The sequence below is a fragment of the Heloderma suspectum genome, chromosome 2 (assembly GCF_057233095.1).
Source record: "Heloderma suspectum isolate Gila_16-S chromosome 2, 16-S_ref, whole genome shotgun sequence".
Lineage (NCBI taxonomy): Eukaryota > Metazoa > Chordata > Lepidosauria > Squamata > Helodermatidae > Heloderma > Heloderma suspectum.
This window is the reverse complement of record NC_139459.1, coordinates 142881535-142896479: the sequence shown is the minus strand read 5'-3', so window position 1 is coordinate 142896479 and position 14945 is coordinate 142881535. Positions and strand designations below refer to the sequence as shown.

Sequence of the window (14945 nt, the reverse complement as noted above, 5' to 3'; positions counted from 1 at the left end):
TGGAAGTGCAGCCAGTGCACACAGGGGCATTGGGTTTGGGGCTAAGCTGCCTGCAGAGGGCTTAAGAGCTTGATATTATAACTTTGAAGTAACAGACCACCATCTCTGAAATAGTGGAAAGCACCCCATACACACAGCTGAATTTCTTGCATCAAGCAGGGGGTCAGACTAGATGGCCTATAAGACCCCCCTCCAAACTCTATGATGCACATAACCAAAGGAGAAAGGAAATGTATAATGTAACTCCTTTCCCTTCCACATCCCAGAATTTTCAGTACATCACAGCCTTCAAGCTTACTCTTGTTCTGTACAAAAAGCACAGAACACTTTCAGAATGTCTGGGATATGCCGTGAATGGCCTCTACAAGTATACACTGGACGGTATGTACCCTGCACTTAAAAATCTAAATTCTAAGCCACGATAACTCAAGCTGTTCATCCAAGATAGGAATTCTGCAATATGTATCAATTATGCAAATTAAACTGATTCAAAATAACACAAATTTGCTTAATGTGCATAATTTGAATTTACTATTTATTCTGTTCCTGTTACTCATGGGAAGGGGAAGGCATTATGTAGGGCATTAGAATAGCACATCCTAGCCACTGAGGCTTATCCTCTGGGATTTCACCAAGCATTGCCCACATACTTTCAAGCATTATTTTTGCAACTATAGGGGCTAGAATCTTATAGGATTTTGAGGTGTTTTTCTTTAGGTGTAAGCATATTCTCACGGACTCAATTCGTTATTCTTCCAAGAAGGGGCCATACATAGTTCAATTCCAGAGTACATGCTCTGCATGCACAAGTTCCCAGATGCAGATTCTGGCATTGCCAAAGACAATCTGGCTAGAAGGACCAATTGTCTAATTCTGCAGATGACAGCTTCATATGAAACAACATTTTGCACTTAGTACGGTCAAAAGGCCGTAAATAACATTCTCCAACTGGAAATAGACCAATCCGTAGGACACCCTCAGACCACACACATATATGCATCCATAGCATATACACACAGATGAAGAAGCAAAAGAACCACCCATGTGCATATACACATCCTCCAGTGTGAGCTCACGTTGACAGCCTTGCTCTTGCTGTGAGCTTTCCCGGTGTAGTCATTCGAGTGTCAGGCTACGACTGGGGAGAGCCAGGTTCAAATCCTCACTTGGCCATGAAGCTCTCTGGGTGACCTTCGGTAGTCATTCTCTCTGCCTTATGCTCCTTGGAGGAAAGCCAGCATATAATTGATTGCAAATAAAGTAAGCACATTCCCATGACTGGAGGTAGAAGGCAAGGAAGGGCAGCTCCTTACTGTCAGGAGCGCCCTGGCGGCCTCTTTCAGTCTACTCCAAATGCTAACTCAAGACACAGACAAAAGGATTCTTTTCAAGGCTGTAATCCTTTTACAACTTAATGACTCTTTCAGATGCTAATCACCAGCTACTAAGCAAGGAACAGCAGAGTAGCCTATGCTCCAGATTAGGCAGTTGGTCCCTGTTTGAAGGAGAATCACGGGAAGACCCTGAACTTATGGGCTAGGGAGAGTTCCTCCCTCTTTCCCTTGGGTCCTCGGGACGCGACCGTTGCTTGCGCGCCAAACGAGCGGAGCGCCTCCTTTCCGTGCCCTCCATCTGTCGCCGCTCCCTGTGTCGGCGCCGAGCATCCAGCAAGCCCCCCTCCCGCGCTCTCTCGCTGCCAGGGTCACTATCTATCCCAGGAATGCTGGCAGGAGGAATCTCTGCCAGCTCCTGTGCCTGTGAGAGATGAGCGCGCTCCTCTCCCACGGATTGCTGTTCCTCCTCAGAATCAGAACTGCTCTGGGGTTCTATCGGCTCAGTTTCCACCCTGACACTTACCTTATTTTGAACAGCTGGATTATGGACAGCCTCAGGGTCCTGGATGGGCGAGTCTAAGATGTCACCAATGCAGCGCTCTGCCTCATCAGACCTCCTGCACGAAAAGGAAGCCAACCCAGTTAGGCCTCAGAGCACAATGAAATACCAACCACAACAGATATGTCCACTCTCCATTCAAAGTCCTTTTGCCCCCCTAGATGCTGACACCTTTACTTACAAGCCTTAGAATTGGCATGTTTGTAGTTCATAGAACCCCTCGGCCTCACTTTCAGAGTCAGGTGAGATGGATCATACTTCCTTGTACTTTCTTTCCAAGAAAGGATCATGAATTATAATGGGAAGAGAGACGTTTTGAACAATAGCTAGCCAAATCTTAGCAATAGTGTATGTCAACCTTTCATTGAAAAACATTACGTACAGGTGACTTTTGGTCGGTGCCATGTCGCTCTGGCAAGTGTTCTGCGGAGGCTTCACAGGTTGCTCCCTCAAACAGCTTTTAAAAAAGGTTGATAACCTTTTCATCTTCCCCTGGAATTAAAAGGGGAAGCTAGAGTACCATCTGGATAAGATCTTGGAAGAACTACTCCTTTTGCGAAGCGGCAGAAGGGCTGGACTCCAAGGTTAGTTTTCCGGAGCGTCACCTACTCAAAGCTGTTTTGAAACTCCTACGTAGTGAGAATTCAGGGCTGATGAGCACCAATTTTAGTTAGTAATTTTGAATTGAAAATACCAACAACATCTGAGGACCTGCAAAATCTGTTTAAGTGACTATTTGTAACTATATCTACTTGCTTTGTCTTTGGAAGAGGGGGATGGCAGCATCAAAGGGAAGGAAGAAAGCTGTGGGACCACCGCTGGCCCCTGCAAGGCCGCAACTGCCCCCTTGCCAAAGGTTTCTAGAAATGCTGCAGATGTAGAGGAGTTGCTGGCTTTGATAAAAACTTTGTCTTTTCAACTAGCAGAACAGGCTAAGAGGCTGGATACAACCCAAGATTCCATTACTATCCTTCAAGGGGCTGTGGATTTAATTAATAGCTCTCTGCAAAAGACGGAATTGAAGGTTAAAGCCCTCCAAGAACAGATTTCTGTGCAAGAGACTGCTATGCATGCCTCTCATAATATCCGGTCTGCTAGAATTTCCCACCTGGAGGCATATTCTCATAGAGCAAATCTGCGAATCCTTGGCATCAAAGATCTGCCTGATGGGATAAGCCTGCCTAAATTCCTGGATAAATTTCTGCATGAGCCACTTGTTCTGCCAGCTGATTATTTACTTGATATTGAGCATGCATACCGTGTTCCAGGTGCAGTTCGTGGCACCAATGGGACTGCAACTGTCATAGTCCAATTTGCAAGAATCTCTACAAAAAATTATATTCTGTGCTTGGCAAGAGAAATGAAAGGACTTTTTGGGGGGCCAACTCAAGATAAAGTTATGCTATTTTCAGATTACACTAAAGAAATAGCTGACAAAAAAAGGCAATTTACTAAGGTGAGAAATCAGGCAACACAAATGAATTTACAATATCATATCAAATATGCTGCTATATTTTGTATTCTTTTTGAAGGCCAGATGAAAAAAAATTTAAATCATGAATTGGTGGAGGCTTGGTTAGCTGGCATACAAAGTAAAGCACAGAAGACATCTTTTCCAGCTTCGTGAGCTGAGACTTCTTCAATCAAGATTGCTCTTTGGATTTGTTTAGGCTACAAGGGCCGGGCAGTACGCCAGTGCGGAGGACTGTTTATATACATCCCTGTTTTCTTCTTTCTTCTCTTTTTTATATTAGATATGATATACTGTATATAAAATTCCTATTCGTGTGTGTATAGATATGTACACATTCATATATCTAGAAATGATATTATCTAAAATATAGATAGTATAAAATATATTAGTGATTTATTATTTTTTATCCTTTTTAATTTTTTTTTTAACTATTATTATTACTTTCATTATTATGAGACTGTGATTAGTAATATCTTTGGCTAGCTAAATTTTTAAGCTCTATTATTATATATTAACTGAAGGGCAATATATGGTTAGTGGAAATGAGTTGTATGCTTGCTTCCTTGCTATAAGATTGATGATATGATAAGCCTTTGATTGTGTGGCTCACAACAAACTGTGGCAAATTCTTAAAGTGATGGGAGTACCAGACCACCTTACCTGTCTCCTGAAAAACCTGTACGAGGGTCAAGAAGCAACAGTAAGAACCAGACATGGAACAACTGAGTGGTTCAAAATTGGGAAAGGAGTACGACAAGGCTGCATATTGTCACCCTGCTTATTTAACTTATATGCAGAGTACATCATGAGAAATTCCGGGTTGGATGAATCACAGGTCGGAATTAAGATTGCTGGGAGAATTATCAACAACCTCCGATATGCAGACGATACCACCCTAATGGCAGAAAGCGAAGAGGATCTCAAGAGCCTCTTGTTGAGGGTGAAAGAGGAGAGTGCAAAAGCTGGTTTGAAACTAAACATTAAGAAAACTAAGATCATGGCATCTGGCCCTGTCACTTCCTGGCATATAGAAGGGGAAGAAATGGAAGCAGTGACAAATTTTATTTTCTTGGGCTCCAAGATCACTGCAGACGGTGACTGTAGCCATGAAATTAAAAGACGCTTGCTCCTTGGGAGGAAAGCTATGGCAAACCTAGACAGCATAGTAAGAAGCAGAGACATCACCTTGCCCACAAAGGTCCGTCTAATCAAAGCTATGGTTTTCCCAGTAGTAATGTATGGCTGTGAGAGCTGGACTATAAGGAAGTCTGAGCGCCAAAGAATTGATGCTTTTGAACTGTGGTGCTGGAGAAGACTCTTACGAGTGCCCTGGACTGCAAGGAGGTCAAATCAGTCAATCCTAAAGGAAATCAACCCTGAGTGCTCATTGGAAGGACAGATACTGAAGCTGAAACTCAGATATTTTGGCCACCTAATGAGAAGAGAAAATTCTCTGGAAAAGACCCTGATGCTGGGAAAGACTGAAGGCAAAAGGAGAAGGGGACGGCAGAGGATGAGATGGCTAGATAGCATCACCGATGCAATGAATATGAACTTGAGCATGCTCCGGGAGAGAGCGCAGGACAGGAAGGCCTGGCGTGCTATGGTCCATGGGGTCACGAAGAGTCGGACACGACTGAACGACTGAACAACAACAACAACAACAACCTATAATGTACTGAAGTGTAATATTGGCAATGATATAGGTATAATTTCTAAATAGAATGATACTTGAAGTTTGTGTATGATGCAGTTTAAATTTAATCCTTTTAAGTAACTTTTTAACATTTTTCCTTTTCCCCTTTTGCTTTCCTCTTCCCTTTCTTTCTTCTGATTTTTTCCTTTCTCTCTCTTTTTCCCCCTCTTGTTATTGCTGTGTCCTCTTTAAGAATACTGTATTGTTGGAAACTGTTGATAATGACTGTGTTGTTGGTATTGTTTATTTCATTTATAAAGATAAAAAATTGAATAAAAACTATTTCCAAAAAAAATAAAGAAAAAAATTATGTACAAACCAGTTATCACAAGCATGTTTGCACTATTTTCCACACTAACATATGTCACAGAGGCTCCAGAGAGAAAACAGCCTTGTAATTAACTATCCACTGAATCAAATTAAAGACAAAAACATTGCTGGCCAAAAATACGTCTAACACAGTTTTCACTGTGCTATCCATTTGCATGCATATAGTTGTACTTGTCCTTCCCAGTCCATGGCTGCATCCACCTCGCATTCCTATACTGGCAGCCTCCCCATAGTACTCTGTATCCCCTTTCAGCAGTGCCACTGCAGCCTCCTTGTCACTTCCAAGCTGGTTTCCACACACATCCCCCTTCCAGTCTTCCACCACTATGACTTGCTGCAACTACTGCTATTTGTCTAGCCATTCCTCCTCCTCCTCGGTTACAGCTGAGTAGCTGCTTGACCCTGAATTACAAGCAAGTGCTTGATTAAAAAAGAAAAGTCCTGGGGAAAAAAATCACACTGGCAGCTTTCCCAAGCAGCTGATGGGCATTCTGTAAAACCCCAAAAGAAGCTTACATGAGAAGGCCTGCATATGTCCCAGTCTGATGATAAAATGAGACAGGATGGTCCAGTCTAGACCAAGAAGGTTCCCCACTCCATATGGGTGTGAAATCTGGGTTTCCATGCATGCAGAAACACTTTGCAACACCCCAATGTACAGTTCTCTCCCTTAATATATATCTTGTACATTATAATGGTAGACATTTCCCTAGAATTAATAAGCAGGAGCAGAAGCCATGCCATGGAATATAAATGACACCCCACCCACACACACACAAAAGCCACATGACAGCAACTCACAAGTTACAAACTCCTTGGTGTGAGTACTCTTGGGGTAAATGGCACTCAACTCTTAACAATGAAAAGACTCATCCAATTTTATAGCAACTGTATCTGGGTGGAACCTATTTGCACAGAGAATGCCAGGATGCATGATGTGCCTCTTCCAGGGTGGCTGGATCACTCCCACACACCATCTGCCATGTTCTGTTCGGGATTTAGTGACCAAGCTGCAGCTCAGATGTACCGAGAGTCTACCTGCATTCATAGCAGCACTATGCACAGGAGAAACGACTTTGCCTTCCACATCTGTTTCTCACTGATGTTGATGTTAAGAGGATAAAACAGCGGCAGCACAGCAACCCACTTCAAGGATTTCCTGTAAGACCCTAATCCAGAACATGTTTCCAGACCAAATGAGCACAGAGGACAGATGCAGGGGACGGGGGGACTCTCCTCAGTCACAGCTCATTCACATAGGTTAATCACTGGTGTCTTGTGCAAATTAAATTGTCCATTGCTTGCTTTGCAATGTGGATTTAAAACATTTGGGAAATCAAATAAAAACAACCAGGCTGCTAGAAGTCATGCACTGGCAGATCCCAGAGGCCAACTTTGAATCATATCAACTCTCACTCAGGCTGCCAGCTTTGGATTTAAAACGCCCTAGCTCCCTGAAACCAAAATGGGCTGCAGATGGAGCATAAGTGTTTGGATTGATCAGAGTGTAGGATGGGTAGAGTCAATAGTCACCCCCACCCCCACCCCCACCCATACACACACATACACACACACAACACCTTAGTGAACTGCCTCTGAAGTTTACTGGCTTTTCAAGCTCTTCAATACTGAGTTTCCTGCCAGACTGTGGTACAATAGAACAAGGTCCCCAACATTTCTGGGTCAGCAGGTACATTTGGAATTTTGAGAGTGTTGTGGGTACTCTCACAGAATGGCTGCCTTGGGGATGTTTGCCCATTCATAAAATGGCTGCTGTGATGGGCACGGTTGGTCACAAGACACTCATTTCCCAGAAGGCAAACTAGAGAGATTAAAAGAAAAATAACTTGCCCAAGGATCTAAGTAAAAGGTAGAGGTGGGGCTAAGCTCCAAAACATAAAATCACTCTTCTGAACCCAAATAAAAATGGTGCTGGGGGGCTGCACTTTCCTTTGCAGTGGAGGCTGGTGGCTCCAATTTTAGTGGGGCTGTAAATCTATTCTGGGTTTTAGTCAGAACCAGCCAGAACTCTAAAGGAGCTAGCCATAGTGCTGAACCCTATTTTCAAGATGGCTTCAGCACCTTGGATAACTTCTTTAGAGCTCTGGCTGGTTCTGACTAAAACCCAGTACGGATTCACAACCCCACTGAAATCGAAGGTGCCAGCCTCCACAGCTCCCAGTTAAAAAGTGTTTTAATTTTTTAAAATCTTAAAAAAATAAAAAAAAAATCAGGAGAGGCAGTGAGTCTGGCAGGAACCAAGAGAGGTGTCCACGGGCACCACGCTGGAGACTCCAGCAGTGGAATAATGGCTAACTGTCAACCTTAAATAATAAAAAGTAACTTTTCTATGGCACTTTGTCCAAAATGCTTCAAATGCACTGTATTAAGTTATCCCCTAATTAACAGTGGAGCTCCAGGACTGAGTGTCTGGGCATCGCCATCCCAGCAATGATTGCAGTTCAGGAGGGGCACTTGGGATCATTAACACATAACTCTCAGCATCTCACCAAAGTATAATTCCCAGCATCTGTCAGTTAAAGTGGTATAAAACTGATATTAAATTTATAGTATGGATAGGGTTTGCCTAAGGTCTCTTAGTGAGTTTGGGGAGGCTAAAGTGTGAGCAGTGATGTGGTTTTTCTGGAAAATTTTCCAGTGAAAATTAGGTTAATCGGCATAATCATAATTTGCATAGGATTTTTTTCAGTTTGCATCAATTGTGCAAACTGTAATGCCACCCATTATGCATAACTCTTGTGCAACCCATTGTGCAAGTGGGTTGCACAACAGCTTGCACAACAGCTTGCACAACTGTGCTAGCACAAACGTAACTTTACAAAGCATCTTATGACCTTCCAGATGTTTTGGTATATAACTCCCATCATCCCTCACCATTGACTATGCTGCTACAGCTGATGGAAGTCGTAGGCCAAAATATCCAGAGGGCCACAAGCTGCCCACCTCTGCCCTTGAGAGATCTAAGTTAGCATGTTTGGGAGGAAGTGATCATACGGATAAACTTCGTATTGGAATACTCCTTAAGATTTACTGATGCACATGTTCTTCTAAACCTGCTCCTTGGAATTCAACACATGGTCAGAATAAATGGATTTTTTGTGCCCTTTTGACCACTGAAAAGACTGATACTACAACACCAGAGGGATAAATGCTCACCTCCTATAATGCAGTGGATTGAAGACCTAACAACACTAGCAACATTTGAGAGAGTGGCATACCGGTGCCACTTGCAAATGGATACATATATGGACATTTGGTCTGCTTTTTATTGCAGTTTGTGTATAATCAATTCTTTTTTATTTTTTTTAGAAAAGCTGTAATAATTGAAACAGAGATCTTTAAAGTATGTCGCTATATTAGTGATTTTTAAAAATTTCCTGTCATTCTTTTGTTTGTTTTGTTGAAATGCACAATAAAAAATTGATAAAAATAATAATTTAGCACATTTATTTGATTTGTATTTACTAAATAACAATTTCTTTATTTTTATTTATTTATTAAATTTCTTAATCACCGATCTGGCCGGTCACCTGGCCACTCTGTACAATAATACAACAGTTTAAAACAATAAAATTCCACATTAAAACATTGTATTTTAAAAAATACCCTAACCCACTCCACATGCCTGCCTGAACAACCACGTTTTTAATGCATGGTGAAAGCTCATTAAAGACAGTGCATGGCGGAGTTCCCTAGGGAGGGAGTTCCACTGAGTGGAGGCCACCACAGAGAAGGCCCTCTCCCTCGTCCTCACCAGCCTAACTTTTCTGGCTGATGGGTCGGAGAGAAGGCTATCTGAGGCTGATCTTGTTGAGCGGCCTGTCTGCTGTTGCTGGAGGCGCTCCTTGAGATAGGCTGGGCCGGAACTGTATAGGGTTTTAAAGGTCAAAACCAACACCTTGAATTTGGCCCGGAAAACAACTGGTAGCCAGTGCAACTCCCTCAGCACCGGAGTAATGTGATCACGCTAGCGGCTGCCTTTAATCAGGCGAGCCACCGCGTTCTGCACCAGCTGCAGCTTCCAAACCATCTTCGAGGGTAACCCCATGTAGAGCGCATTACAGTAGTCTAGACAAGAGGAGACCAGGGCATGTACTACCGATAGGAGCAGATGGTCAGGAAGGTAGGGGTGCATCCGCCATATCAGATGGAGTTGGTACAGTGCTGTCGGGCTCACAGCTGACACCTGAGCCTCCATGGACAGCTGGGAGTCTAAAATGACTCCCAGGCTGTGGACTTGGTCTTTCAAGGGTATGACCCCATTCAACACCAGGTCAACATCCCCCAAACTCCTCTTGTCTCTCACCAAAAGTACCTCAGTCTTGTCAGGGTTCAGCTTATTCCTCCCCATCCAGCCACTCACCGTCTCCAGACATTTGGACAGGGATTCTATGGCCAACCTTGGTGAAGATTTAAAAGCTTTAAAAAGTGACCCATATTAATTTTTTTGTCCCCAAACACCCAAGTATTTGACCAGAAATATTTGAGGGGAGAAGTTAAATGACATTTAACATGATTTAAATTATATTATGAAGGGTTTTTTTAGTGGATATGTGTAAAAAATGTAAAGACCATGGGCAGTATTGCTGCTCCGCTTACACCACTGACATAGCGCTAACAAGTGATCTCTAGGGCAACACCAATAGGGTATGCTGCCATGATGGGTTTTCTTAGGAAACCCATCTTGCCAGCACACCTAATTGCCACTGTGACAGACTTACTAGTGGTTATACTCACACAACATCAATGGCATAAGTGGAGTGGCAGCATTGGATACTGCCCAATACCATGTACTTCCCCTTACATTTAAGAAAAAAAGCAAAGGTACTGAAAACTGTTCATACACTACTTAATTGCAGCAACCCAAAGAACTGCGCATGACATACTGGCAACCACTCCTCTATTTCAACAAAGTTCAATTCTCTTTCACGAAGTTGTTGGGGCACCTTCAGATTCACTGTCACTATTTATTAATTCCATTTCACTCTGAGACATATATGTATTTGAATGACATATATGTATTCTCTCACATACTTGCTCGGATAATCACCTGACAAACATTAATTACAACTTTGAAACTGCCAAGCTTTCCTAATACTGTATTTGCAATTGGCGAACATTCATTTTTACTAATGAATTTATGAAATGGGAAATTTTCTGTGGAAAAATAAAGCACTGGAAAAATTTCCATTCTGGAAAAATTTACACACATCACTGAGCATGAGTTGAACTGGGTCAGCAGTACCCAACGGTGTCATTCCGCAAACTGAAATAGCACTAGCGGAGCTCCACTGAATCTTTCCATTGTGCAACTGCTTGTCTATTACACTTGTGCAACTGGATGTGCAACCCGTAATGCATAACTCCTGTGCAACCCATTGTGCAAGCAAGTTGCACAACTGCATGCACAACGGCTTGCACAAGAGTTATGCATTACGGGTTGCACAACTGTGCTTGCACAAATGTAACTTTAGTTGGATTCTTCTCTTGTGCATAGTTCAAAAACTGGTTTCCACTAGTGCAACATTATTTGCACTAACAGAATGTCCCCGCTGGATACTGCTCAGTGATTGCTGACTCACCATTCACAGCCTTAGCTACAACATGGCACCAGCTCTTGTGTGATGCTGATGTCCTCAAGTCTGGTGGCCCAAATGCAAGTTTGTAACCATAAATGCCAGGGGGGGGGGGGACTTGGGAATATTCTAGGCCCCTCCCCTGAATGTTCAGCTTCCATGAGGCTGGGGGAAGAAAAAAGACTCTAGCTCTTTGACATACAGAGATAAATGGCTGAAATGCGTGGGCAGAATTTCTACCCAATTGCTACCCAGTAAGTAGCAATTGCTCCAATGGCCATGAAAGCAAAAAAGCACCAGGATAAATTAAAAAAAATGGGCATTTTACTTACATTTCATAAAATTAAATGTTATGAAATGTAAATTTTAAAAATTAAAATAAATTATATTCTATTAATTTTAAATGTTAAACATATTAGATTACCTATATTCAGGTTCTGGCTGTTCTACTTCAATCCTCCAAGCTGCTAGTGTACATAAGGCTCCCTTATTAGAAAACTCCTGGTTACAGGCCTTCTCAAGTCCTAGGGAATGTAAGTAGCATCCCTCCCCTTAGCACTCATACATCACAGAATGCCACAGTACTGACATCCCAGTTCCCAGTCTGTGATTCACGATTGCAGGGCTCCTCTTTTCTAACTGTTTGATTCTTGTAAGAAATGCAAGCTCAACTGTTCCCCCACATTCAAAACTATGTATAGCGTAAAAGGTCATATTCTGAAGATCAGGAGGGAGGAGACAGAGACAGAGACAGAAAGAACGGAAGATTTACCCATTGCATCCTGGAAGGAGAGAGGATCCTAAAAGGAGCAATCCAGCACCTACCTTCCTTCCTTCCTTCCTTCCTTCCAACCCAACCTACCCAGCTTGATGTAGCCCTAATTCTCCTGGAAGTTGTCTCAAATTCTCTGAAGTACTAAGGAAATCCAGTACCCTTATTTCCCTGGAAGAAGGTACAAAGATATAGTGCAGCATGAAGGCCGTGCAACAGGATAAGCCAGGGCTAGTACAGATACATACCCTCCGAAGGTAAAACTCCGCTTCCGAGAAAACATCTTCTACTTCTGCAGCCACTTCTCTCTGCCAGCTGTGGGTTCTCAGGCCTCCTGCATACAGGCTGTGCCAGCACAAACTCGTCACCCTATCTCCAGAGGGCACAGGTTCTGCCCCCAAAGCATCCACCCCCCACTCCCAAATTTAACTGCTACTTCCCTTGCTTCTCTGAGACACTTCAAATGAGAAAAGGAAGAGCGGCTCACAGTTTGAGCTCGGCCTAAGCTGCGCGAGGGCAGGAAACTCCTGGGGAGACACTGCAGGTTGCCGGGAATGCTAGCGACCAACCAAGGAAGAATATGAGAGAGAGAGAGAAAGAGAGAGAGAATGAGAGAGAGAGAGAGAGAGAGAGAGAGAGAGAGAGAGAGAGAAATGAACAGGACACATATAAGAGAGGAAAGAGAAAAACTAGAAACATAGCACATCCTCAGCAGGGGAACTCTGGGTCCCCGTGAGAACCCTCAGGCTCATGATCAGTACCTCCAGGATTATTATTTATACAGCAACATTAATATACACAGTGCTTTGTAGCGTGTCCCAAGGAGCTTACAATTAACAGTTTCACAATGAGGCAGGAGATGGGGCAAATTCTTTTTAATTTTGGAGCCTGGGCGGGGGAATGACCCAGATGGGGGTCACTGCTGAGATAAAGAATAGACATTTAAGGCCAAACTTTTCTTTTTAGCCACTGAAGGTATGTTTACATAATTAAGAAACCTATTATCCTGGCTGCATCCAACCTCTATCTACAAGATTGAGGAATTTCACAGGGTACAATGACCTAATTTCCCCTAACGTGGTGAACGTTTGCCTAAGTTTCCGGCTGCAGGTGGGTAGCTCGTGACTGAATGCTCCTCCATACCAAAAAAAAATCTATGCACAGAGAAAAGTAGACATCTGGGATAAGGGTTGTAGCCTATCCTTCTCCCCAGCATTTATTTATTTTAATAATTTAGATCCTGCTTTTTAAAAATCAGGAATAATCCCAAAGCATTTCATAAGATAAAAATTAATTAAAAGAAATACAAGGAAGCCGTGGAAAAAAACCAATATATTCCCATAGCAGCATCAGAGAGCAATAAATTAAAGTAAACAGCATTACAGTTAAATATGACAAAACCATGTCAGCCAAGGCTTTCTGGAATAACCAGGTTTGGGCCCAATGCCTAAAAGAGTGCAGCGTTAGGGCCTGGCAAACCTCTCTAGGGATGGCACTCGGCAAGGCTGGCACCACTAGAAGGTCCTGTTCCTAGCAGATGAAGCCTGACAAACTTTATTCAGCGACAGTACTCAGAGCAAAGCCTCTGATGTTGAACTGGGGCATACATGGAAGAAGACAGTCAAGATACCCTGGTCCCAAGCCATTTAGGACTTTAAAGGTGAAAACCAGCAACTTAAAATTGAACCCAAGAACAAACAGGCAGCCAGTGCAGATCAAACAGGATCAGAGGATTCTGCTCCGATCGCCCAACTCCAGCCAGTAATCTGTTGGTAGCATAATCTGTACATAAGGCTGCATTACCGACAGCCTTACATAGTGCATTACAGTAGTCTAACCCGGAGGTGACTAGGGCATGAATGATACCCCTGTTGCACCAGCTGAAGCTAATCAAAAGCACTCCTACTCGCCAGAGCCTGATTATGGAGTACCCCCAACCCATAAAACTGATACTTTAGGGGGAGGGGGACTCTATCCAGAACAGCTTGTACAAAGCCAGATGAAAAGGTCTCCCCATCAACAATCCTTCTTTCTTGTCTGGATTACGTTTCAGTCTTTGACATTCCATCCAGACCTTCACAGTCAACAGGCAACATTCCCAGCCTAGAGTTGGATGCAAATGAGAAATAGAGCGGTGTATTATCAGCATACTGATGACTCCTTGGTCCAAATCTCCAGTCAACTTCATCCCGCCATTTCATGTACACAGAATAGCATGAGGATAAGATGGAACCCTGTTGCACTCCATGGGGCCAAGGCCAAGAGCAGTAGTCCTCCTAGCTCTGTCTTCTGATGCCCTGCTCTCCAGGGATGACTGGAGCCATCTAACAATAGTGCCTGATACACTCATTTCCCCGAGACAGCCCAGAGGGATACCATGGCTGATAGTATCAAATGGTCTGAGACATCCAGGTGAATCAGCATGGTCACACTTCCCCTGTCCATCTCCCAGAAAAGGTTGTTCACTAGGGCAACCAAGGAAACTGATGGTTCAAAACTGGGCTGAAAACCTGTTTGAAAGTGATCTAGACATAATTGATATTACACTGAGGAAAACTAACCTGCTGTTTTTTTATGTGCAGGGGGTTCTTTGATCTTGTATGAAGTAGTATTCAGTCATTTGAGCTGACAACAGATGTATGACGTGGTACAGTCCAGGTATATATTTACCATCTCAGTGGGGACTAGGCCTACGGAAATGTTTAAACAATACAGGTACTTTATGCATCGTCATTTATCAGAACGGGAGTCAAAAGCCTTAGTTCCAGTTTGCTGTCTTTGAACTCCTCAGGACAGGCACAAGGGTGGTCTGTAAAGGGCTGCAAAGAGGAAGGAACTGGTATCTCAAGAAAGTCTTATCTAAACAAGCCTGTGCATGTCAGTTCAAGAAAAAAAAAAGAAAAAGAAAATGGCTGATCCATGAGGAAAGCTGTAGCTGTGTTCCTGAATGGGAAGGAGGAGAAAGGAATGTTCTAGGACCAAGCTTGTTGCTCATTCATTTGCTGCAAATGTATTTACAATCAAATCCTATGCATATTTGCTTGGAAGTAAGTTCCATTGATTTCAGTGGCATTTGTATAGTAGATAAGCAGCCAACCCATTGATAAGCAGACACACTGGAGAGGGTTTAGAGGAGGGCAACGAAAATGATCAGGGGACAGGGAAACAAAGCCCTGTGAAGAG

The 14945-nt window shown here is 43.1% G+C and overlaps 1 protein-coding gene and 1 pseudogene across 3 annotated transcripts in view; one reads left to right on the top strand and one right to left on the bottom strand.

Moving 5' to 3' along the window:
* LOC146352896 (protein CFDP2 pseudogene) overlaps positions 1–14945 on the top strand; it is a 1048348-nt pseudogene that overhangs the window by 878890 nt on the left and 154513 nt on the right. The gene's annotated exons all lie outside the window — the stretch shown is intronic.
* The window catches only part of LOC146352899 (rap1 GTPase-activating protein 1-like), a 76109-nt gene that overhangs the window by 49886 nt on the left and 11278 nt on the right, over positions 1–14945 (bottom strand). For both annotated transcript variants that reach the window (XM_084835119.1, XM_084835120.1), the window contains exon 2: positions 1858–1951. In XM_084835119.1, the coding sequence (XP_084691245.1) occupies positions 1858–1951 (94 nt within the window). The remainder of the gene's footprint in view (positions 1–1857; positions 1952–14945) is intronic.